The 24,101-nt window shown below is 40.8% G+C and overlaps 1 protein-coding gene across 4 annotated transcripts in view; it reads left to right on the forward strand.

The window, feature by feature from the left end:
• GPM6A (glycoprotein M6A) overlaps positions 1-24,101 on the forward strand; it is a 405,720-nt gene that overhangs the window by 352,982 nt on the left and 28,637 nt on the right. For all 4 annotated transcript variants that reach the window (XM_014519277.2, XM_025202425.1, XM_006022219.3 and 1 more), the window contains one exon: positions 5,772-5,928. In XM_014519277.2, the coding sequence (XP_014374763.1) occupies positions 5,772-5,928 (157 nt within the window). The remainder of the gene's footprint in view (positions 1-5,771; positions 5,929-24,101) is intronic.

The following is a 24,101-nucleotide window of genomic DNA, read 5'->3' on the forward strand; positions in this document are numbered from 1 at the left end:
AGGAATTGGGGGAGGCTCTGTTCCCCTCGGCACCACCCAGGGTTACTAGGAATAACGGCCACAAATTGTTAGAGAGAAGGTTCAGGCTGGACATAAGGAGACATTACTTTACAGTTAGGACTGCCAGGCTCTGGAATGGACTCCCAAGGGAGGTGGTACTCTCTCCTACCTTGGGGGTCTTCAAGAGGAGGCTGGACAAATATTTGACTGAGATGATATTATCCCAGCACCCGTTCCTGCCTGGGGCAGGGGGTCGGACTTAATGATCTGTTTAGGTCCCTTCCGACCCTAAGTACTATGATACTATGTTTTCAATTAATCAATAACAATTTAAAATATTTTCTATTGCCATTTTATCCCCATCAACTTAATTCATAAAGGCTCAAGTCTTGACTAAATAGTTCACTAGTCCTGCCTTTGTGGTATTTTGATTTCACAAAGCAGATCCAGATGCACACACACTTTAATCCCTTCAAAAGGTTTTAGAATTGGTGGGGAGAGAGGGTTAGAAGGTGTATTTAGTTTTTTTAAGTCTCTCTGTGCAGAAGCACTCCATCCACATTTTCTGAATGTATTCTAGCTTGATAAGTAAGACTTATCCAGAGCATGTGAAAGGATGGCATTTATTTTTTTCTTTATTTACCTTAGAGCAACAATGTATAAGGGCCAGAGTCAGCCAACTGCTTGGACTATAGTCCCAAATTTAACTGTGCAGAGGCTTGTCCTGTTTACAACTAAGCAAGAGATACAGAGCAATACTGAAAGCCTAGCCTTTTAGTTCTAGAGATACACCAGACATTGAAGTACCGTTTGAAGAAAAAGTTTTCTTTTAGCTGTCAGCTATTGAAATAGGCCAGCATCCTTTGTAAGCAGCAATGAACCTTTAGGGTTTAAGTTGTTTCTCTCTCTCTCTCTCTCTCTCTCTGTTGCACACACACACGTGCCCACATGCATACTCTGACGTTCTCAACATAGGAAGGGTGGTCCCTGGTTACCAAAATGTGCAGTTCTACTAGCAGATATAGTGGTACTATATATATACAAGGGTTAAATGGACTCAAGCCATTTCCCTATCAGAGTTACCTGACAAATCGGAAAGTAGGCAGAGGTGTTTCACTAGTGCCAGCATGGTTTGAGTTGTACCATTTTGGAGAGAGTCTATATTAAGACTAAGGTTGTGATTTCAAAGGAACCTAGGAGTTTAACCAATGGATTTCAGAAGCTGACCAACAAATCTCTTTTGAAAATGCTACTCTTACGCATTTTTGACTTCCAAATCCAAATTGGTATAGCTTCAAATAACACACTGCAGAATAATAGGAATATTGGATCTGAAAAATCCTAATTTAGACAAGGTCAAGGACCTTGATCTGCTTCAACAGAAGGCAGTAGAAATCTCCCATTCTCTCTAACAGAAGTAAAGCATGGGTCCATAGCTCTCTTTAAAATCAGTGGAAACAGTATGGGGCTCATTCTTTGTTTTTTTATGACCATCTTTTTTTAATAGGATGGTGTTTCTTTACTAAATATCTGGATATGATATTCATTTGAAGAGCGCCCAATTCCACTCCAATTTGGAATCACCACCAGACAGATATGGAGCCCTCCCCACTATCCTCCCAAATGGCTGTGAAAACGTAGTAGAGGTGCTTTCCAGGCCTGGGGCTAGTGAGCAGGAATCCCAGCATATTTCTTAGCTTCCAGTCTCTGGAGATTCTCAAGGACAATTAAGTGCATGGGGCAGTGCTCATTTCCTGTCTGCCCTGCATTACCCCTCCCCCATGGGGGAGGGAGAAGTGGGGAGTAGAGTACTGTGGGAAGCTGCCTGTAACTCCCTGTCCATTCTGCTGAAGGGTGCAGATGTTTTAGGAAGCACTTCATGAAGTGCTCCATAATGTTCCCATTTTTTCCAAGGGTCATTTATGAAGCAATTTGGCCATTTTGTAAGTCATTCCTGGGGCGTGAACATCTGCTCTTTGTAGAGCTTCAAAGGCATTTCAAAGGTCCCCTCCACCAGCCCCACAACCCTCCACTACTTACCTAGCAGAAGCCGGGCCCAGGTCCCTGCAGCTTGCACTGCCGCCTGCCTCACATGGGCAGGTAGCATGTTTCAGGACTGGGGAAAGGGCCAACCACAGAGATGCTCTGGCAGGCTACCAGAGCGTCTCTGTGAAGGACCGAGCCCCCAGTTGCCTCCGGTTGCCTGACCCATTTTTTCCCCCCGGGGTACAGTATGACCTTCCAGGGGTCTAATTTTGCTCTCCTGCTGCAAATTTGCAGCATGGGGAACACTTTTTTGTTCCCACACGTGCCTCTTGCAGTCTCAAAAGGGTTTGAGATGCTGGAAGAGGTATGTGTGGGCTCATCTGGATGCACCCAATGGTAGCAGCTGAGAGCTCAGATTCACAGTTTCACCCACCATATCTATCAGTATAGATGATCACATGATTAGCTTCCAAATCATTTGTTCAGTGTCTCTGTATAAACCAGATGTTTAATTCACTGCATTGTTATAAAATAATTAAAAGGAGATATTTTTATAATAACAACAAACATGTTAACAAACAATGAACTTTAATGTATGTGAAATTCTCTAAACAATTTTTAAACTTCTAGAATGTAGATAACTGACTATATACCTACCACTTGAATGTCTACATCTTTAGTTGAGGTATCCTATCTAAAAATATCAACTCTGACTTTTTATATTCATCTGATTGTGGACTAAGGAAAGGTAGCTGAAAAAAAAATGTGAGAGTAACTTCAATATTTGCACATTTGTACTGTTAAAGATAAAAGCGTAGTATGTCTCTTTACCAGATCTCTTCAGTTAATTGCCCTTTAAAAATGTTATTCAAGGTATTTTTAGGTGCTAACTCCGTTTGGTAATAACACTTATCTTGCTCTCATCCAGGTGCCAATTCATTTATTAACATTTAATAAACTTATTTCAAGATTTTAAGTAGTCTCAAAATCACTTAAGACACCTGCTTTGGGCCTTTACTTTGAGACATCTGAAATGCGAAGTATGACTTTGAGTCTCAGTTTGTATCACCTGCAATTTCACCAGCTCTTTGAGATCAAAGATACAGTACTCAGACTTTAAAGCTTGTTACCTTAAAACTTACATGAGAGCTGCTTCTTGTAGGTCTGGTTTAAAACCAAGTTCCTGAAGAGATTATGACATGGGGGGGGGAGGTGAAGGGGAGAGGTATTGGCCCAGATATCCTGATCATGTTCACTTTTTCTTGCATTTATAAAATTCACCCTACAAGTTTAAATACCCATCTTATTTTCTTTCTCTACCTGGCTGTGTTGTTTTTGGCCTTTCCATCTGCTCAGGAACTGGCTGGAATTGTATGGTGGGTACAAACATGAACATTGCCACCACCAAGGATTTCAAACATGTTGCAGGGAGATAGAATCATCCTGCTCTTTTCACAAGACTAAATAGGATGAATGCAATTAGATGGGGGAGAGAGATAACAGAGGGTGGGTCTTAATGGAGAAGTTTGAAAATGATCCTATAAATGGGTCAGTAAGCCTAGGTACAGACATTCAAAAAGCCAGAGGTGGAATCGACCTAAATTATGAGGTCTTCTATAATCAGCGTAATTCTGGTCAGATTTTCACGCCCTCCCTACCCCCCAGTCTGGGTCCTTTTCATCTGGTAAATGGAATGTAGCAGTATTGAAAGACAACATTTCCTGGGGGAATTTTCCCCTGGGATTTCCCTGGCTTCAGCACCACAGTGATGCAAAAACCCTTTCACAAGTCCCAGTGATAGAGGGATCATTTGGTTGTGATTTGGACTTGTGGGAGAAAGGGTTGCGACAAGTTCCACTGAGGATTTTCCAGGCAGTGCTGGAGGCTATAGGAGATCCAGAATTTAAAAAAAGGGGTATGGAAGCAGTGACCAGCAGGGGTGGTTGCAGTCCCCTGCTCCCAGCCTCCATTTCCTCCCACCCCGACTGGAGCAGGCAGACTGTGCCATGAGAGTAGCAGCCAAGGTGTTTTTTTCAAGCGCTCAAAGCAGGTAAGAATCCATCCCCTTACCTCTGTCCTCAGTGGGACATCCCCTCCTTCCTATACCCCACTCTCTGCCCACTGCTGCCACTGTCCCTGGCTGGCTCAGGGGTTGGGGGAGCTTCAGATTCCCCTCTACTGAAACGTGTGGACCATCCTACTTCTGTCCCAGCTGTTCCTGCCCCATTCTAGTCAGGGCTATGCAGGGGCTGTGTGGGGAGCTGGGGTTGGTTGGGGACAGCATCCGTAGTGGCATCAGACAGGTTCTCCCTCCCTGAGCCTGCTTTCTGGGCTGGCAGGAACAATTTGGGGGAGCAGCAGAGAGGAAGAACCTGCCTGCTGCTGCTGTTGTCCCAGCCTGAGACTGGCTCCCATGCAGCCTGGCTTGAACGTGGGGCAGGAGTGACTCTGGAGCTTCCCTTACCGCAGGGTCAGCCTGTGGTAGCAGCACCAGCAGTGGGTGGGGAGGGGAGTATAGGAGGGGACGTGCTGCTGAACATAGTGGGGAAGGGAGAAGGAAGGGAGAAGGGAGAGGGAAGGGGATTTTTTAACCTGGTACAGGGCCTTAAAGAAGTGCCTGGCTTCTGTTCCCATGGTGTCATCTGTAAGGGGAGTGTGACTGTGCCACTGCCCCACCTCTGGATCCACCTCAGCTGGGGGCTAGAATGCAGCCTGGAGGATCTCCGATGATTTAAACTATCCAAGGCTATGTATGCTGTGCTGGCAACCCTTCAAGTACTCGGATCTGCCAAGGGTTGGGAAAGTGAAAAGGTGGCTTAACACCCCCTCTTAGAAAAAAACTCTCTTAGACAAAACCATATGTCTAGTTTTAGATATACAGTCTTATTATTTTATTCCTATATGAAATATCTTTGAAGTGCCTTCTATGCCTTGTCAAAAATTAGACTGCTGACTCTTTAGGGTAAAATGGTCTCTGTTTCCCACAGTATCCATCACTATCAATGTCTTTTATCAGCAGGGGGTTTTCAACTCTGTTGTAACACAGATAATTAGTAATCCTAGCATGAGGCAATAGAATTATGCCAATAGTTTTTGGAGAGTTTTGAAATGAAAAAGTGTTATATGGATTTATAACTGTTTTGCCAAGTACGAGTAACAGTACTGAGGGCCAAGTTCAAAATGATGGCTATGGGTCACTTTTTCAATCAGTGTCTCCAGGCACTTTGCCCATTGGAGATAATGAGAAATAATAACAGGGGTTAGCATTGCCATGTGAGAACTAAATGTAACTAACTGTACAGCAATGAATAATTTATTGAAGGTTGCGAAGGAACCTCTTTTTTCATAACTTCTTTCTTTTTAATACATGATTGAAAAGTGTGTTTTTTTTAGATAAGAAAATATTATAGAATCCCGTTTTGAATTGCTTTTACTAATTAAAATGTTTTCAGTATTTGTGTCATTTTAACATATACACAGTAATAAAATCAAATGAGTATGACATTATAAATTACTTGCATTAAATTGTGCTTTGTTATGGATTCCAATCAATTTATGAATAGCTTTAAGTAAAAAGAACCCATATTTTTTGTATAGTCAACATTCAGGCGTCAGGCACATGACAAATAAGCAGTGTCCTTAAATGCAGTTATTGTTAGAGAACATCATAACTAAAGAGTTTCTATCTGAGGTAAGCTGTTGCAAGGGGGTTTCATTATCAAACACTTACATTTCTGAATCAGCATTAAACAGTTATTAAAATAAATGCCTTTCTTCCTGCACAGGATTGACATCTTCAAATATGTGATCTACGGTATAGCAGCTGCATTCTTTGTATATGGAATTTTGCTGATGGTGGAGGGATTCTTTACAACTGGTGCCATCAAGGATCTCTATGGGGATTTCAAAATCACCACCTGTGGCAGATGTGTCAGTGCCTGGGTATGTTAATATGACAATCTTAATTACCAATGTTAATTTCAATTGCATTAACATAGGTTAAGATATATTTAGAGAGGAAATGTGTGTTTCTAGGTTTCTTTTTATATTTTTCTGATGTTCTAGCAGCTATAAAGGACAGTGGAAAGAAATGGAATAACAGTAATGGTATTTTTATTAGTTAGGCCTTAGTCATGGTGCAATCTGAATAAAAAATAATTTTAGTAGCTAAATAGAGAGATTGTTGATCTGAGTTGAACAGGAGAGCTTATAGTCCCAGCTTTGTTACGTTTCTGGAGGGTTGTCTACATGTGTTTGTACAATGCCATCAGTAAAGCTGAGCAAGGAGTCTTGTCATAAATATTTTTTAAATTTTAGAAAAAGTTGCTGTTCAAGAAATTAGGCTAGGTAATTAGGCCAGTTGATGGGCCAAGACTAAAGTCTTTCATGGGTTTGTGATTAAAAATGTTAGAGACCTACTCCCATTTCATAGTGGCTAACAGCCTGGTGATAAGACCAATCGCTTTAGATGGGGGAGATGTGGATTCGTATCATCCTGCTCTGCTTGATTTGGAGCTGAACCTTGAACCCAGGACTTTCTTATCACAAGGGAGTGTGGGCCCAACCATACTGTTGATGATTCTGAGATGTGGCTTTTCAATTTCTCCTGCTGGATCTATTCCACACTGTCTGAATCATGTAATATTATTTATATATTCATATTCTCCCACATCTCAGCTAAGGGTCATGATCACCTGAGCATAGAATTCATCTGTCTCCCCCTCTCTCTCTCCTGTTGGAGCTGTTCATTTTTATATACAATATTAAATAGCCTTTGTGCCAGACAGAGTACAAGCTTCTAAGGGGATGCCCTGAACATCAGGATATTGGGTACTCCAGAATTGCTGTAGACCTCTCTGCGTGTGCTTGCCTGTCTTTCATTTTGAGCAGAAATTCTTTAGTGGATCTGAGAGAACCTTGTCGCTGAAAATTTTTGAACTGTCATATTTTCAGAAGCAGTTTCAGTTTTTCAGTTAAATTGTTTTGCCAAAAAAATCCAAGCGGTTCTAGACTTCAGGCTCTACTGCAACCTATTTAGTAAATACATGCTGTAACACTTAATGAGAGCTGCTTGAATAGGTCAGGCCCTGCCTAGTTCCTTAATTTATTAATTTAGAACCAAATTTTGGATTCTTTACTCATATTGGTGAACAGTTACTCAGTTCAAGACTAAGCCAAACACTGCCTGAGCACATGTACATGTGCAATTAAGTTGAAGCAATAAACTCTGGTGTGATAAGCAGGAGTTTACTGCTTCCCAGGTGCTGTGTTTACACATGTGCCTAGAAGTGCAGCACATTGAGTTGGGATGGAGCAGGCAGGGTGACTGCCCAGGTTGGGTTCCGGACCATCAGCCTGCCAGCCTGGGACTGCTCTGACCCAGCTCAACGTGCTGCAGAGAGGCTGGCTGGGGCACGAGGGTGCTTCTGTGCAGGGCTAGCTGGCAGATAGCCCCTGAACTGAAGCACACTCATGCCCAAGCCAGCCACATCAGTTTCTACATCTGCGGTACTTAGGAGTAAAAAACTTGTAAATACAAGTACTGTCTTGTCTGTTGGGGTTGATTGGCTAAACTCACACTTGGGCCATGGATAGACATGCCATCTGAAGTATTCCAGATGCCTCTGAAGTGCTCCAGTGGTATGGGTGCAGAAATTCACCACTGAACTGCCTTAACAATGGCCAAATGCTTCAAAAATGACCCTTGGATAAAGAGGACATCCTAACATCTTCACAGATCTTGCAACAGAGAGCTCTGCAAGTTGCTGGGACTCCCGGGGTGACATTCAGTGTTCTGCTTATTTCTTTGGCTGACCTCCCTGAGTTTAGACTTTATTTCCTTGCCCCTTCTTTCTTTCTATATTTGAACCCGCTTTGTTCAATCCAGTGTGTTGAGCTAGGGGCAGACATTACATACAAACTGGTATAAGTGATCAGAAACCAGTTTAAACCTGTAACAGAACAACAGTTCGGTACATATAGAGGGGTTTCAAAATGGCAGGAACTGGTTTAAGATAGACCTGGATGGATGTAGTATCAAAGTTAACTATTTAGGTTAAACCAGTCATTGAACTTCTGCCCCATATCCCCATCAGACACAAGTTAGGCTTCAGTTTGCTGGCATCCCAGGGTGTATTGCAGGGGCAGAAGAAGGGGCAAATGCACCCCACCCCAGCTCTCCCCACCCAGGGTCTGCATGGTGGGGGAGAGGGGGGCAAGGGGGCAGGGCTGGGGCATTTACAGTTTGGCAGAGCTGCATGGGGGGAAAGCCCCCACCTTGGTAGCTTCCCTCTCCCCACCCACCATTGTGCAGACCCTGGCTGGGAGGAGCCAGGGGGGGGCATTTCCCCTGCCCACCCCACCTACAGCTTGGGGGGGGGGGGGGCTGGGGCTGATGAGGGGGCAGGGCTGGGGCATTTGCAGCCCAGTGGAGCTGGAGGGTGTGCACAAAGCATCCCCAGCCTTCTGGCCCTGGTCAGTGGACCTAGCTGCCTGCTTTGGCCAACTGATGAATGAACGTGTATTCTGTTCATTAACAGTCCAAACTGCACAGCTTAAAGAAAGCTGTGCAGACTGAATCCATTGTGCCTCGGGCTTTTTAACTGTCTGTATTCAGCCTTTAAGATCAGCAAGGGCCTTGGACACAGAGGAGATCTTTGTTTTTTCTATGCCTAGTTTTAGTTAAACTACCTTACAAATCTGAGAGCAAGGCAACCATACTCTCAAAAATATACAGCTTTATAGCCCTTAAAATTAGAGGCAATCTTGTTTACATATTTATTTTACTTCTCTTGTATGATTAGAAAAATCTTTAGGGATAAGAATTTTTTTTTATTTGAAAGGAAATATTTTCAAAGGAGACCATTCATTTCAGTCATCATTTTTCTTTTAATTCTTGCACTCCTTTCCACAGTCACCCCACGTAGTAAACTCCCAGCACAGCATATAGAAAAGTAGATATGTAATTCCTATTAAAATAATAAACTTTTACCCCATGGGTCTAGCCCAGATGGTACTTTTGCTACATGAATCTGATAGTAGAAATTATTGTAGTAGCGCAGTTGCAAAATTAATTAATTAGTATTGAAGTGTATTAGCACAGAACATTGACTGCGAGGAAACTTGCTTGTATGAAAGTCTGGGATATTATTTTTTTTAATGTGTTCTTGTGATAAGTGTAGAGATTTTTGAGACAACTCCTATACATTACCTATATATGCAATTACCTATTCAGAATGGTGTAATATACATGACACACAGTCTCTGCTATAGAGAAAAAGTTAACTTCCAGCCTCACATTATTGAATTGCTCTACTTGTTGCTCTTTTTCATGTTAAATCCGTAATAATTTGCTTTCATGTCCTAAGTACAATCTTAGCTAGCCATCAATATTACTCTAGGTCAAAAAATCCCAGTTGGTTCATAATTTTATGAAAATGGAATGTAAGTCCTTTCCATAAGTAGAAATGTATTCTTGGTATGCCAAGGTCACAGAGTTTTCTTCTAAACGCTAATGAGGTTCCCTCTTCTACTGTCTGTGCTGAAGGAAATATAGAATTCCCCTGGTACCCAATCTTCAGTTGGAGCTGTCATTCTGACTTTGTACATACTATAACATGTTTTTTCCTTCTTTCTATTTTCAAGTGTTGCGTGCTTCTACTTTTTCAAAGGATTTTGGATTATAATTTTGTTATTTCACATACTTTTTACTGCGCACAATATATTTTGAATGTCAGAATTTACAGATATACATTTACTTCGTTTTTTTGTATTTGCCCATCTAGTTATGAACAATTTGTTATTATATCAGTAGCTTAGAACTTTGGTTGTCTTCATGTGGTTTGTTTTAGTAAAGTCTTTGTTTATTGCTTGGCTTGCTTATATTTTTACCTTGGGCACATATATTTATAACAATTTCCAAGCAGATTTAATATTGTATTTTGTTACAATACATTTATAAAAATATTCAGCCAAAGCCTTTATTCTTCAACGAGAGATTTCATTGTAAATGTATGCACTGGTAATTTCATTTTTCTGTTAAATACAATTTAGTATTAAATGTATGTAAAATACAAAAGGGTATAAGTGAGGATACCTTAACCCCTGATAGGCATGGGACATGTCTGCATGTGCACAGTTAGTGCTCACTGTTCAGTAACCAAATTTACTGCTCAGTACTGGTATGTGTCTGCACTATACATTCATGTCTGTACTGTGCAGTAAATATGGTGACTTACACCGACTTGAATGTAAATTTGATACCTGTGTTATGAAGGTATAAAATTTATGGCTGATTAGTTACTGCGTAGTAACACACATGTAGACACCTTACTGCACAGTAATACTGTGTGTGTGGATTGACTATGGAGTAACTTTAGTCCTAAATCAGTCCACACACAGCATTAATGCACTTTAACATCTGTACATGTAGATGCTGGCCTATTCCTGCTTACTGTGCAGTAACTTACTACACAGTAAATTTAAGCCAGTATAAATGCATATGTGGACATGCCCACTGACGTCTAGTTTAGTGATGCTCCTCATACTATGAAAATATAACTTTACTAAGTTTTGTTCTTGGGTAATATTCACTAAGTCTTCAGAGGGCTTAAAATTCACAATGTCATTTTGTCCTAGAACTTCTCACAATTTCTGCTTCAATTTTAAATATTTAGAGAATTGAATGACAGGTGCATATGCACACAGTTATAACTGAAAAGATAATTATATGCATGCTTTGTATATGTATTTATCGTTTTAAAATAAAAATACTATAAAATAAGATGGATAAAATGTCAAGTATAACATTCAGTATCCTCTCTACACACAAGGCATCTCCATATATCACCCAATAGGAAATGCCTACCTAAAGAAATTTAAGAACAGGAGCATGCAAACAATTTATCATGGAGTAGAAGTAAATGAAACTACCAATTGCTCTGTCATAGCTGCCCATGTACATGCTGTTACCTCACATTAAGTGGAAGCTAACCTATGGCAGCTTAGCCCAAAGTGAAAGAGTAAATTACTTCAGGTTAACTTATCCATTGAGAAGTATAAGAATAGGTCATTGCCATGGAGCAGCCGACTTGTTGTAAATCTCCATTTTCCCATTACCCTGTGACAACTTGTTTATATGTACATAACCCAAGGCATCCAGGGCACCTATACACATGTTGGAGCTCTTCTCTGATGCATGATAAAGCACCCCCACTGCCATTTTGAAATACAGGGATGCTGAATACACGTGATGTGGAGGCTGCTAGTTAGTACACTCCATCAGCCTCCATGTCACATGTATTCAGCATCCCTGTGTTTCAAAATGGCAGTGGGGCGCTTTAAACTAAAGCTTATCAAATGAGCTTTAGTTAAAGCTCCCCCACTGCCATTTTGAAGCGCAGGGAACTGAATACATGTGACATGCTCTGAGAGCTGCTTTATTTAAATTACCCCCAGCCCCCAACCTGGAGCGTGTGTATAGATGCCCCAAGGGTCAGACTTCGCAATCTCAAGGTATTTAGGTGCCTAAAATTTTGATTAAATCAATTATGGGGTTAGATTACATTAATTATGGGATTTTCAAAATCACTTTGACACCTTTCATTGCAATCAATGGGAATTAAGTGCCTAGATGCCTTTGAAAATCATGTTCAGTACCTATCTGTACCATTGGGTGCCTAAATATCTTTAAAGATATGACCCCAGGTATTTGTGAGTCACATGATTATCACAGAATCTAAACTTTTCCAAAAGTTTCTAGTCCTTGCACAACCACAACACAAACAAGCAACCAAAAGCAACAGCACAAAACCATGGACGGACATACGGATCAGTGCAGAAGTGCCTTCCTGAGTCTTCAGGTGTGACTGGTGCCATTCAGTATGCTGATAGCAAGCCCCCTACTCTGGATGGTGACACTTACACCAGTACATGAAACAGGAAGAAAATAAATTCAGTGGTTCAACTTGCAGGGGTTTGGGTTGTAGCCGTGTTGGTCTAAGGACATAGGCAGACAAGGTTCCTTGGGTGAATTTGATATATTTTATTAGACCAACCCAAATGGTTGGAGAATAGTTATTAAGCAAGCTTTCGGGTTCAAAAACCCTTTGTCAGGCTAAGGAAGTTTCACTTTTCCAAAGCAGATATGCCAAAGTTTCTAGGCTAAGTACTAGGATCTTCCCGATACCAACCCAACACTCAAGACTCTGTGCATTGTTGCTGCCCAAATGCTCCTAAGCAGACAGGGTTCTCTGCCACAATTTCTGGACAGAATACTTCATGCCACTGCTCCTTGCTCCAGAGAAGAGAGACCACATCCTTGCCTCTTTGTGAGATGTGAAAACAGATACCTTACAACTGCCTTATCCAGGCCTAGGTATAGGAGCATTCCAGGGGATCAGGCTCTTCGCTAAAATTATATTGTACCTCTAGCCTGCATACATTTTAAATACTACAAGTTTAAAAAAATCAACATTGTTGGCATGGCATGCAAGAAAGGGGATATTGCTCAGGTATCCTAGGCATAAACCATGTAGGTCAAAACCAGCACCCATTTAAGCAAACAAGAAGTGAGTGGAGATATTGAACATAATAGGAAAAGATGTGAAGAGCCATATGTGAAAATATAGCTGGATAACTTATTTATTGGGTCTCAGTATCACTACAGTTGACTAAGCTTGCAGAATGAAATTTGCCAATACAGTTACATTTCTTTGGGAATCAGTTTAGCTTGAATATTGGTACAATGTTGGAATCCCCCTGCTAGGAATGGTAGGTCTGATTCTGATTTCTCTGTGTCTGTCCTTGAAATAGCGAAAGCAAACTCTCGCTTTATTCCAGCATTACACTTGATTATTAAACTCTTTAAAATATATTTATATCTAGCCTATATGTTTTTTTCTTTTTAAATCCATTTTTAATACAGTGTTGATAAAAAGGAAAATTTTATGTGAGCTTTTTCCTTTCTAGTAACTGCTGTGGTGTTAATGCTTTCCATATAGATTTCTTTCAAATACCTTTCTGTGATTCTTGTTGTTTGTATTTCCAAACAGGAAGCATGACATTTATCCTTATCCAGCCTATCTCATCTTAAGTAAAAGTGCCTGCTCTTTTTCATCTCATTTTCCTGGGTTTTTTCACCACAGCTGCAGAATCATTCCATTGTCTGCCTAACTCCCTTCCTATAGATCTTGCCACATGCAGCCTTCGTTTAATCATGCATTGCTGCAGTGTCCGTTTCTTCCATTAATACAGCAGTCTTCCAAACCAAGGCCACATGCACTGCCTATGACTATTCTGCCTCTTTTGTGGTCTCTGCTCCTTGAAATTTTGTTTTTTGGTTATCAATAAACTGGACAGATGTTTTATTTTATTTTCAAATTGGTCTGTGACTATGGCTTTTACACTTCATGTAGACTTACACTTCTTCTTTAGTGTGTAAGTTGGCTAATAAATAATTTGTTGATCAAAACATTTTCTGAAAATGTGCTTGTTTGACTGTTGGGAGTTATTACACTTTCTTCATGGCTTTTGCCTTCCTGTTATGAATGGTCATGAACTGATCAAACTGATAACTCCATTTTTCCTGGGTATCAGAGAGAGTACTTTCAAAATTTTCAATTGTAACTGGCTGAATAGAAACTATGTTGTTCATCAGATGAATACAGATTTTTCTGACATCATTCTTTGCTCACATCTGGCAGGGCCTATTTTTATACTAGCAGTTAGACATTATTATTCAGCCTCTTTTATCATTCAGATTGCTACTTAGACCCACCAAATGTAGCAATATTATAGATTCATCTGTTTGCACAATAGCCACACCTTTAGTGTAGGACATCTTAGTTTCTAATCCATAATTTATTTCACTGCTTGGCTCTCATTTTCTAGTTTACTTTCCCAAAGTCTGCACAAACAGCATACCAATTCCTTTGTTCTCTCTGGCATGCCCTTACCGTAAACTGGACCTTGCCAATGACTCCCTCTGTGACAGATTTCTTATTTTCCTAGTGGCTGCCGCTCTATTTTCTTGTTAGTAATAAGTAGGAGTTTTCTGTAGCAGCATGTGGCTTTTATATGGTGAGAAAAAGCTAAGTTCATTTATTTTCTACAGAAGAAAATAGGAGGACTCAAACAACAGATGTTACTCAAATAAAACTAGTAAGGTGAATCACATAGATAACAAAAGATGGTACTATCAAAAGAAACGCACTAAGACCAAAAATGGAATAGGCAGATGACAGATGAGTGAAAATTGAAGGTTATGACAGAAAGCAGGGGAAAGGGGAAGCTTGAAAGGATATTTTACTTTAAAGTTTGCATATAGATAAATTTGGTAAGTAGTATGAATAGCAAAATTGTCATTAAAATAAGGGGAAATAATGTTCAAATAAGTCAAACTGTTGGAGTCATATCCTTCTCACATCCTACAAAGGAATCTAATCAGCCAGTATTATGGTGCCATGTTCCAGGAAACAAAGAGAAAGTCATATTTCCTAGTATTTCATTAAGTTGATGTAGAAATTCATAACCTATGTAGATCAGATGTCCTGAAATACAAATGGGAATGGAATGAAAGCAGAAAAACAGGAGTCCAACAAATTTCCAACTAAATTAGTAATTTCACTTATGGTGTTCATCTACATTTTTTCTCCAAAGCTGTAGAATATTCTAGATAGTGAAACAATATACAAGTATACATATAAAAGAAGAACATAAAAGAACTGAGAGCCAGTTTACATAATTTTATGGGCTAAATTTGCCTCTGCTGTATGTGTTCTCCTAGTAGTATGTTTAATGAGGCCAGATCAGGGCTCTGGGCCCAGCCAGTGCCAATTAAGGAATCAGGGCAATTCATTCCCTGAAGCTGCTCTGGGCCCAGCTGATCCTAATGGGGCAATCAGGGCTAGTTCCCAGAGGCCGCATGCAACAGGTCTGGCTTTGGTTCCTGACTCTACTTCTGACTCCTGGCACCTCGGGACCCCCAGCTCTCTGGACTCACCTGTGTGTCAGGTCATTGTCCCCAGCCACCCATACTCTGGTTCCTAACACTGTGAACTGAACAAGATTCAAATATGGGTAAGAAATATAATTTTCAAATCAGCACTTTTTTCCCCTCGAGAATTTTAGCCTTCATAAAACAAGAAAGAAAAATTATGTAGACATTGCAGTTGTGAAAATGTGAACTGTATATAACAGAAATGTCTTCCTGAATTTGCAGGGATCCAGAAACAATAGCCCTGAGAAGTATAGACTACACCATTCATTTCAACTTATGTTTGCTATGGGTTGATTTTTTTAATTTTCAGTGCTTACTCTGTTATGAAGACAGTCATAATCTATCATGATGATTCTAGGAGAAGTTATGTTGGATTGGGCTACTAGTCTAATTCCTACTCTGACCCTTTGAGTCAGAAATGCGAAGCATGGCCTAAGGACAAATCTGAACCCAATAAAAGGGGAACCAGTCACACAGAGCCCAAAATGGGCATTGTTGAATCTCCACTGAGAGGAAACAAAACTTACCACGGTTTAGCAGAGAGCATGTGATTATAGTGTGGACAGCTGCTCAATTTACTTCAAATGGCATCTCAGTTGTTTGGATCCGGAAAGATAGTCACTTGTGCATTCCCAATCTGAGCATCACTGAAGTGGTGCTATGTAGAAATAGTGCAGGTTTCCAGCATGATAGCCTTGGTCCTGTCAACCATGGAGAAATAAATAACCTTTATAAGGTAGCCCTTAACTAAAAGAACTGGAGTTTTGTCCATGTATCGGTAACTTCCTGGTGGAGGGATCCAGCGTAACAGTAAGGCAGTGTTAACTTCACAATTTAGAGACAAAACATCTGAAAAATGTACCATTGTGACCAGTCCTGCATTGGCAGGGAAGTGATCTTGATGGCCAAATAAGTCTCTTTCATCTCTCACTTCTGTGAATAAAAGTTGTCATCTGGCATGAAAACAGCTTGAAGGACCATATTGAACTAATGGCATTGAGATGTATCTTACACTTCATTTGAGGAAAGTGTCTAGTAGGGTGCTTTAGGGAATCATTGGAAATCCAGATTTATTCATCTGCTTTGCATTTCATAAATAGCTAAACACTAAACTAACATATTCATGGATAAGATAGCAGAATGTAGCAAAAACTAGGTGAACAGAAAGCCTGAGAAAAGTTGTTTTCATACAAATAAAAATTAGGAAAATGCAAGTTTGTATATCTGCAGAAAAATAATTCAAGAATTAGAGGCTTATTAGAAAAGAGACTTGCTGAAAACACTGTTAAAAAGAATCTTTTGCTGAGGATAGTAAATTACATAAGAATTTGCAATGCTATAGAACAGAGGTGCCCCAACTGGCTGGATCGAGCCCACAGAGCTGCGTCATCTGGACTGCAGGGATCCCTATGGATATGAACGTACATTGCACATAAATTGGTTTAAGTAATCAGAAACTGGTTTAAACCTGTAACGGAACAGACATTCAGTGCACATAAACCAGTTTGAAAATGGCTGAAATGGGGTTGAGATAAACCTGGCTGAAAGTAGTATCAGACTTACCTGATCTGGCTCAAACCAGTTTATGCAATGTCTGTCCCAGACCCTTTGCTGGTTTAAGTCAAGTCAGAGACACCCGGCATCCTGGCTTGCTCCCTGGGTGGGCTATGGTCTACTCCAGAGAGCTGGGCTGGCCCCTCCCCTCTGCTCTCTGGCTGGAGCGGGGGTGTGTGGGGGCTGCTCGCTGGCCCGCCATGGCCCCTAAGGTAAATTCCTCCCTCTGTCCCCTCTCCCCACCTCCCCCACACCGGCAAACCCTGTGGACCTCTATGGCTTTCCTGTAGCCAGACAGAGATGGAGTTAATTTCTCCCTTTTTCCAGCTTGTCTGCAGCCAGGGAGGGGATTAATTCCACAGCGGTCCCGGAACAGGGAAGAGATGCAAGACCTATACCTGGGAGCCCAGAGCTAAGACCTGCAGGACCAGACTGAGAGGTGGGAAGTGTTGGCACAGACTTAATAATCACCACACACATGTTCTGGAGATGGAGTTTAAGGGAAGTTGCAGACAGCTTTTGGCTGGAAGTTGCAGACCAAAAAATGCAGAGAGCTACATTTACATTATAAAGCAGAACCTGTAAAACCTTAACAAAGCCTTTCTGAATGCCTGGACATAAGGAGACACTCTACCCTCAGGATTAGTAAGACTTATGCAAGGCTTTCTCTTGTCTTCCTGCTTTACATTTAAAGTTAGACTAAGTTGTGTATTTTGTGTTTTACCTGACTGTATCTTAGCTTAGGCGAATATTTTTGGTAGTTCCCTGTTGTATGCTTTGCAAACTGCTGTGTTCAATATGTGCTTGGTTCAGAGGAAGGACTTTTTGCCCATCCCCAGTCCTCAGTCTGGCAGCAGCTCCCCCTCTCCACCCAAGCTGGTAGCTGACATCCTGTGTGTCCTGCTAGCCCCAGCTGGTGCCGGGCTATGCCCCCTCTGCTCCTGCAGGGAGGTTGCATGAGAGCCTTGGAAGGTGTCTCTCTTGCCTCCCCTTTGGCAGTGGCTGGCAGGCATGCTTTAGTGCCTCCCGCCCCCACCCCCCCGCTTCTGGTTTGAGCCACTGCAGGCACGTGCTTGCATTTCCTGGCTTAACAGAGAATGTCTGTCCAGTTATTAATCAATTAAGCTGTGCAGCTTACACTAGCCTGCAAAGAGTGAATCAATCCAGGCTCAGGCTTTTTGAATGTCTGTCCCTAGCCTATAGTTCTGGAAATGTGGTGGCAAAGGAGTGGTAGCATTAATAGCTCCCAGAGCTGCAGCTGTTAACATTGTTCCTCCACTGCCAAATTTGCAGACCCATGGGTCCAGATGACACAACGTCAAGTGTCAGATCATGATGGCATGTGGTTGCTCTGCACCAGATCCAGCATGTATGGTTGGGCTGCTCCTGAACTGCATCTATGGACAGTCCCTGGCAACCAACTCTGCTCTGGATCAGACTTGCAAAATGGCCCCACACTTGGAATCCAGCCCACAGACCAGTCCTGAGCTACTTATCTGGCATGTAGGTTTTATAGAACATCAACATTAAAACTGGGTTTTCATTTATGTCATAGATTAAGGAGGGGATAAGTGAATCTTAATGACAGACAAGGCTCAAAACTGTAGTTGTAGACACCTCAAGAACTACAAGAAGTTTGACAGTTGAAAGAAAATCCAGAGGATAAGCAGCTTAGATGAGTTGATGGATTGAGTTTACAAGAGCTGAAAAGAAATACTGTAAATAAACTTTACTGAAAAACCTACTCTATATGCATAAAAATGTGAAAGCACCCAGTTTCTAAACCATTAAATCAATTTTCTTCAAACTCAGCTTGACTTGTAGATTCCCTTGAGATATACAAACAAAAATGCAGTTATCTCTTTGAATTAAGTATGCACATAATGTCCCGTCTGTATAAGCAGTATATACGTTTAAAACAATAAAAAAAGAAATCAATAGATTTTAAGTAGTTTGCTGGACCTCTAATGAAAAAAAAAAAAATCCTGTTCCTATAGACACCTAGAATAAAACAGTTCAACATTTAAATTTGTTTTAAGCAGAAGTTAAAAAAATGCAAGAGGAGCTAGAAAAGGGGAATTGGAATGGAAGTTGCAGTCAATCTTAAAATAGAAGCTGCCACTCTAAACCTGAATAATTTTCCTTTAGTGAATGTTGGGGACCATAGAGCAGGAAGGTAGAAACCACATTTTTGTATAAGGGATTATTCCACGCTTCACAAGCTAAAGCTTCAGGGAGTAAATATTGGTCATGTATAAGATATGGACAATGGTTAACCTTGGAAGTCTGATGTTTCCTTTGCCTAGTTTGTGTTAGCTTTTTATTGGATTTTATAGGTGCATATACATTTTTGCATGTAGACCAGTTATAATTACTGAAACATGAAAGACCAAGCTTCGTTATTATATACTAGCCAATTATTAGGAAAATATTCAGACCAATATTCTCATTTCCTTAGTCTCACAGACAGTTGATGGTAGGACTGCAAGGCAAAAGAAATCAATCAAATGACAGTAGTAATGTAGTATGAAATACATTGATGTTTCAACAAGGAAGGGACTAATATAGGAGCTGTGCATAAGAATATAACACAGCAGAAAGGAAAAAGTCAGTAATGAAAGATTGATGGAAACAAGTGAAGGTGTGATTGCATTAGGGAATGGCAGTATTATAACAAGAAAACAAAAAAGCTGATTTATAAAGTATGCATATGCTTTGTTTTATATTTCTGTACAGGAGAAAAGCAGAGGACAGAATTGTAAAAAAGGTGGAGGGTAGTTAGAAGAGAATTGGGAGCCTGGGGATAGAGGCATCTTCATTGTGATATGCTTAGCTACATCTGCTCTTTGTGTATATTTGATTCTGAGCTTAAAAAGATAGGGCCTGTAGATGTCAAGTCAGGGAAGACATCATTTTCTTTGTTTTCTGGAACAACATTTTAGTTGTAAAAATGATTGATTTATTCAATATGTGATAAGGGAAGGAAGCTTGATTTGTTTGAAATTAATAATTTACTTTGGGTTTATTTCTATTATATGTTGAAAATTAAAAGGTACAACATAGCAAGTGCTTGCAGTTCTTGTTATAAATTACTCCCAATGGGACTCTGAGGAATTAGATTGTTATTGGTTGAGGTAGTATTGTTTCACCTGTCAACACTATTCTACAGCTGTATTATAGAAGAGAAGAACTTAGGCTAGGGACAGAAATTACACATAAACCGGTATAAGTGATTGGAAACTGGTTCAAATCTGTAACACAACAAGGCTAGGGACAGACATTCAAAAAGCCTGAGCCTGAATTGATTCAGTCTTTGCAGGTTAGTCTATCCTGGCTAGGCTAAACTGGTTTGTAACCATACAGACATCCCATCTGGACTGAAGAAATGCAGGCACATGCCTGCAGCAGCTCAGGCTAGAAGCTGGGGGCTCTCAAACAGCCCTCCCTTCCCTTCCATAGGGCTGAGCTGAGGTGGGGGGTGTGGCCAGGCCTCAGCAGAATGCTCCAATGTCTCCTCCACACCCGAACAGTCCAGCAGGCATTGGCAATGCATAGGGGGTGCACATGGGTGCACGTGCACCCCCTTAGATTGTTGGTACGCTCCCTGAGAGAAGCACCACCACCACCCCACACTGCCGGTGTCTGCAGGCAGTCGCTGATCGCTGCTGGCCGCTGCCACTGCTGCCAGCAGCATCTGCAGGTGATCGCTGACTGCCATTTGGCACTCACCACCCCCGCCCCCCTTCGCTGCCAAAACTGCCGCAGCCACCTGTGGGAGCTCCCTGCTGCCACCACTGTGGCCGGGGGGCACACATCGTTCATGCCAGCAGGACATGTTTATCACCCTTAACTCGGAGATTCTCATTCCATTCAGAAAACAAAGCCTCTCTCCATTATCTCTTCTTAAACAGCTTTTCCAAGGAAGGACTTTAAGCTTCTGTTGATTAGCTCCAAAATGCCTGTCTGCCTTTGTTGTCTCCCACAGCACAGACTGTAGCCGGCATGTACTAGATAATGCTGAGGTGTCTGTGTAAGGCAGAGGGGCAAAGGGAATACTCCCTGCTTAGCAGAGAGAAGCCAGGCAGATGCCTGCAGGTGCTCCCCAGCTTCTGGCCGGGGCACTGCAGGCAAGTGACTGCTTTTCCAGAATCAAAAGTAAATATCTGTTCACTTGCTTATTTGTTCCATCTATGCACTTAGACTAACCTGTGAAGACTGAATCGATTCAGCCTTGGGCTTCTTGACCCTCTGTACTTTAGAGGGTAACAAACTCTACTGTGATTTAGGAACTAAAGTCAAGATCTAGGAAATACTTTATAGGAATGCTAGCAAATTTCAGCAGTAAATATCATACTAGATATTTGTTTATACTTTGGAAAGTTCATGCCATGTGATAAATTTGTGTAAAGGAGTCTCATGGTTTTAACTAACATATGTGTACAGTTTCTTCAGGCTTCATGATATGTAAGTTATTTATGTTAGTTTAATGTTTGTATAGATTTAAAACAATGAAGGCACCTATTGACAGCTATGGGCATCTAAACACAATAAATACATTTAAATTATTTTAATCAGAATTAAAATCTGTTCCAAAAGGATCTTGCCAGGTGGTGAAGGCAAGTTTACACCTTTAAGAGGCTTTCACAGGAGCCATTTGGAACTGGTGGTTGCACTGTGTAGAGGCTTACATTACATACTGGTGATCAGTGAGAGATCAGAAAATGAATGAAGCAGCTAATTCCATTAAGCTGTGTGTGATTTCTGAACAACATTGGTATCAGGGGTAAAACAATCTAAGAAAAGACTCAAAGGCTTCTCTTTGGACTACAGTGCTTAAAAGTTCTACCAGAGATAAGTTCTTGGAAACACAGAGGACAGCTGAAGAAGGTTTAAACAGCATTTCCTACTGCAGCTGCAAGAAGCAGGTGACAGGAAAAAGGAAGACAATCTGAAGCTTGTTTTATCTTTGGTAACAACTATTTCTGAAGCACATGATGTTTTCAGTAAACTCAGGCAGAAGAGGTTAAACTATAGAACCATATTGCATAAATTTGAAGAGTACTGTACTCCATAAAAATGAACATATGAAAGCAGAGCTTTTTATCAACAGGTATAGGAGGAAGATGAAAACATGCAAGAGTGTATGACTGATGTATGTCAAAATAGCCAGGTCGTGCAATTTTGGAGGGCTGAGTCACTGAAATAAAGACCATAAGGAGCCAAGATTGGGATCTGGGTCAAAGCACCCAGAGGCAGAACTGGAATTAACTTGTGACAAAACAGTTGGAATAAGCCAAGTAACAGAAGCTGCTTAGTCCAGACTGAAACTTATGGGTGGTAGAGAATATCCTGGGACTGTGAATGTAATAAAGAACCCACTACATTGAAAGCAGAGGGTTCTAAAGCAAAAAGTAACGAAAAACTCAGTCGCAGCATCCAGAACAAAGCACGTGCTGTGCTAAACACAAGTCAAGATGAAACTCAATGTTAGATAAAGTATACAAGAAATACAATAGATTTTAACACTGTCAGAATGTGTAAATGCCAGTAGAAGGTGCACATCCTGGACAAAAAGGGTGGCAAGAGTACCCTTAGCTCAAATTCTTTACTGGAACAATGAAAGATGATTGGACTATTGGTTTAAAATAAAACTATTGCAAAGTTGGACGTAGATGCTTAAGTCATTGTGGTACTGGAAATAGTGACATTAGTATCAGAAGAAAGCCACAAGCAGTAGAAGTTGAAGGGAGGAAAAATGAAGGTTTTCAGTGGTGGTCTTAATCCCACTAAAGGACGATGTGTATTAAATATAAAAATAAACAACAAACAAGAAATTATAAATTTTGTAATGGCATTGGGAAGCAAAAATACCTATTACTAGGTTAAAAATTTGTCATGGTATTAGCAAGAGGGTGCATTTACTGTAGGAAACAAATGCTGAATGAGGTGTTAGATAATGTTATTTCTTTGAGGAAGATAGTGGAGTGGAAGAACCAAGTGTCTGAACATTCAGTGATCATCCTGGGGAAAAAAACAATGCAACAGTTTGCAGAAGAATTAAATAAATATGCAACAAGGGCATCTTTCCCACTTCCTATAAAAGAAGAAATTCTGGGAGAGATGCGTGCTGCCAAACATTTTTCTGTACTTGATAAATCAGTGGGCTTCTGGCGAGCATTGTTAAGGAAACAATATAGCTGTGTGCACACGCACATGCACACACACACACACACACACATGCATATTCAACACTATCTTTGAGATACAGTTTCCTCAGACTACTGTTTGAGTGTATTTGGCACCTGAGGGGTTGGTTTCACTGGAAACTACAACAATGCAGGTCACAAAGTAATAAACCAAGCTGCACAGATGAGAATAAAGATGAGGGCATTACCAATATACAAGTTCAACCGTGTTTGAGTTCCAGCCATCGCCTTTCTTTAATACTGAGATAGATTTAGCTTGAACATCTTGGCTGACTACAGCTGTGACAATATGACATGAAAAACTAATGATTAAGGGTTCCTCGATCAGGCCAGTGCCAGGCCACTTTGCCTTTCATATGTTAGAGCCTACACTCTCAATTCCACCTGGAGATCAGTTGGCAGCTGCTGGAAATCCTGAACTATTACCTGGTCTCCAGGTTTATAATTGGTTTGAAAAGCAATATATCAGCAGTATCTAGGTACTGAGAGAATCGTTTCTGCTGCAAGTGGGGAAAATGCGAGAAGTTGTGAGATTATCAGTATCTGATGGTGACTTTCTAAGCAAAGGCCACATTGCTACTTACTTCTAACAAGAAGCACAGTGTTCTCTCGGAGAGACATAATTTCTACAGCCATGAATGACCTGGATACAAATCACAGATTGTGAATGAAATTTTCCATCACCTCTAATATCTTTGGGGGCACTAATGGCTAAATCTTTTAAGGAAGAAAAAGTCCTCCTTTCTTCAAACCATGCTCTGTCACTACAGAAATGGGAAGTCATTCTTTATCTAATCATGCTAAAAATTAAAGGCGCTTCTCTACTTCAGTCTGAAAAACTATTACACCATATTTTTAGTTGCTTTTATTTCTAGAAATCTTTTGCTGCCTTGGTGTGCAAATTAAACCAACATAGATCATCTTCAATTCAGAGGTTTTATATAAGGAAGCATGTGTGGAAGTTAAGGGTTCATAAATGAATATAAGTTCGTAGAAAGTATAAAATTGGCATAACGGACAGGCTCAGAAATGCAGAATAAACTTTAAGTTACACAAATGTATATGCAGCTTCTAGACTTCACTCACACTCAGTCACTCCTGAATTTTCTAAACGGTGTCATTACACAGTGGGGAAAAATAGTCTGACAATAAAATGAAATGGGAGAAATGCAAAGTGCTGCACCTAGGGAGGAAAAATATCCAGCACACCTACAGCCTAGGGAATGACCTGCTGGGTGGCATGGAAGTGGAAAGGGATCTTGGAGTCCTAGTGGACTCTAAGATGAACATGAGTCGGCAGTGTGACGAAGCCATCAGAAAAGCCAATGGCACTTTATTGTTCATCAGCAGATGCATGA

This window comes from Alligator sinensis, unplaced genomic scaffold (assembly GCF_000455745.1).
Source record: "Alligator sinensis unplaced genomic scaffold, ASM45574v1 scaffold211_1, whole genome shotgun sequence".
Classification (NCBI taxonomy): domain Eukaryota; kingdom Metazoa; phylum Chordata; order Crocodylia; family Alligatoridae; genus Alligator; species Alligator sinensis.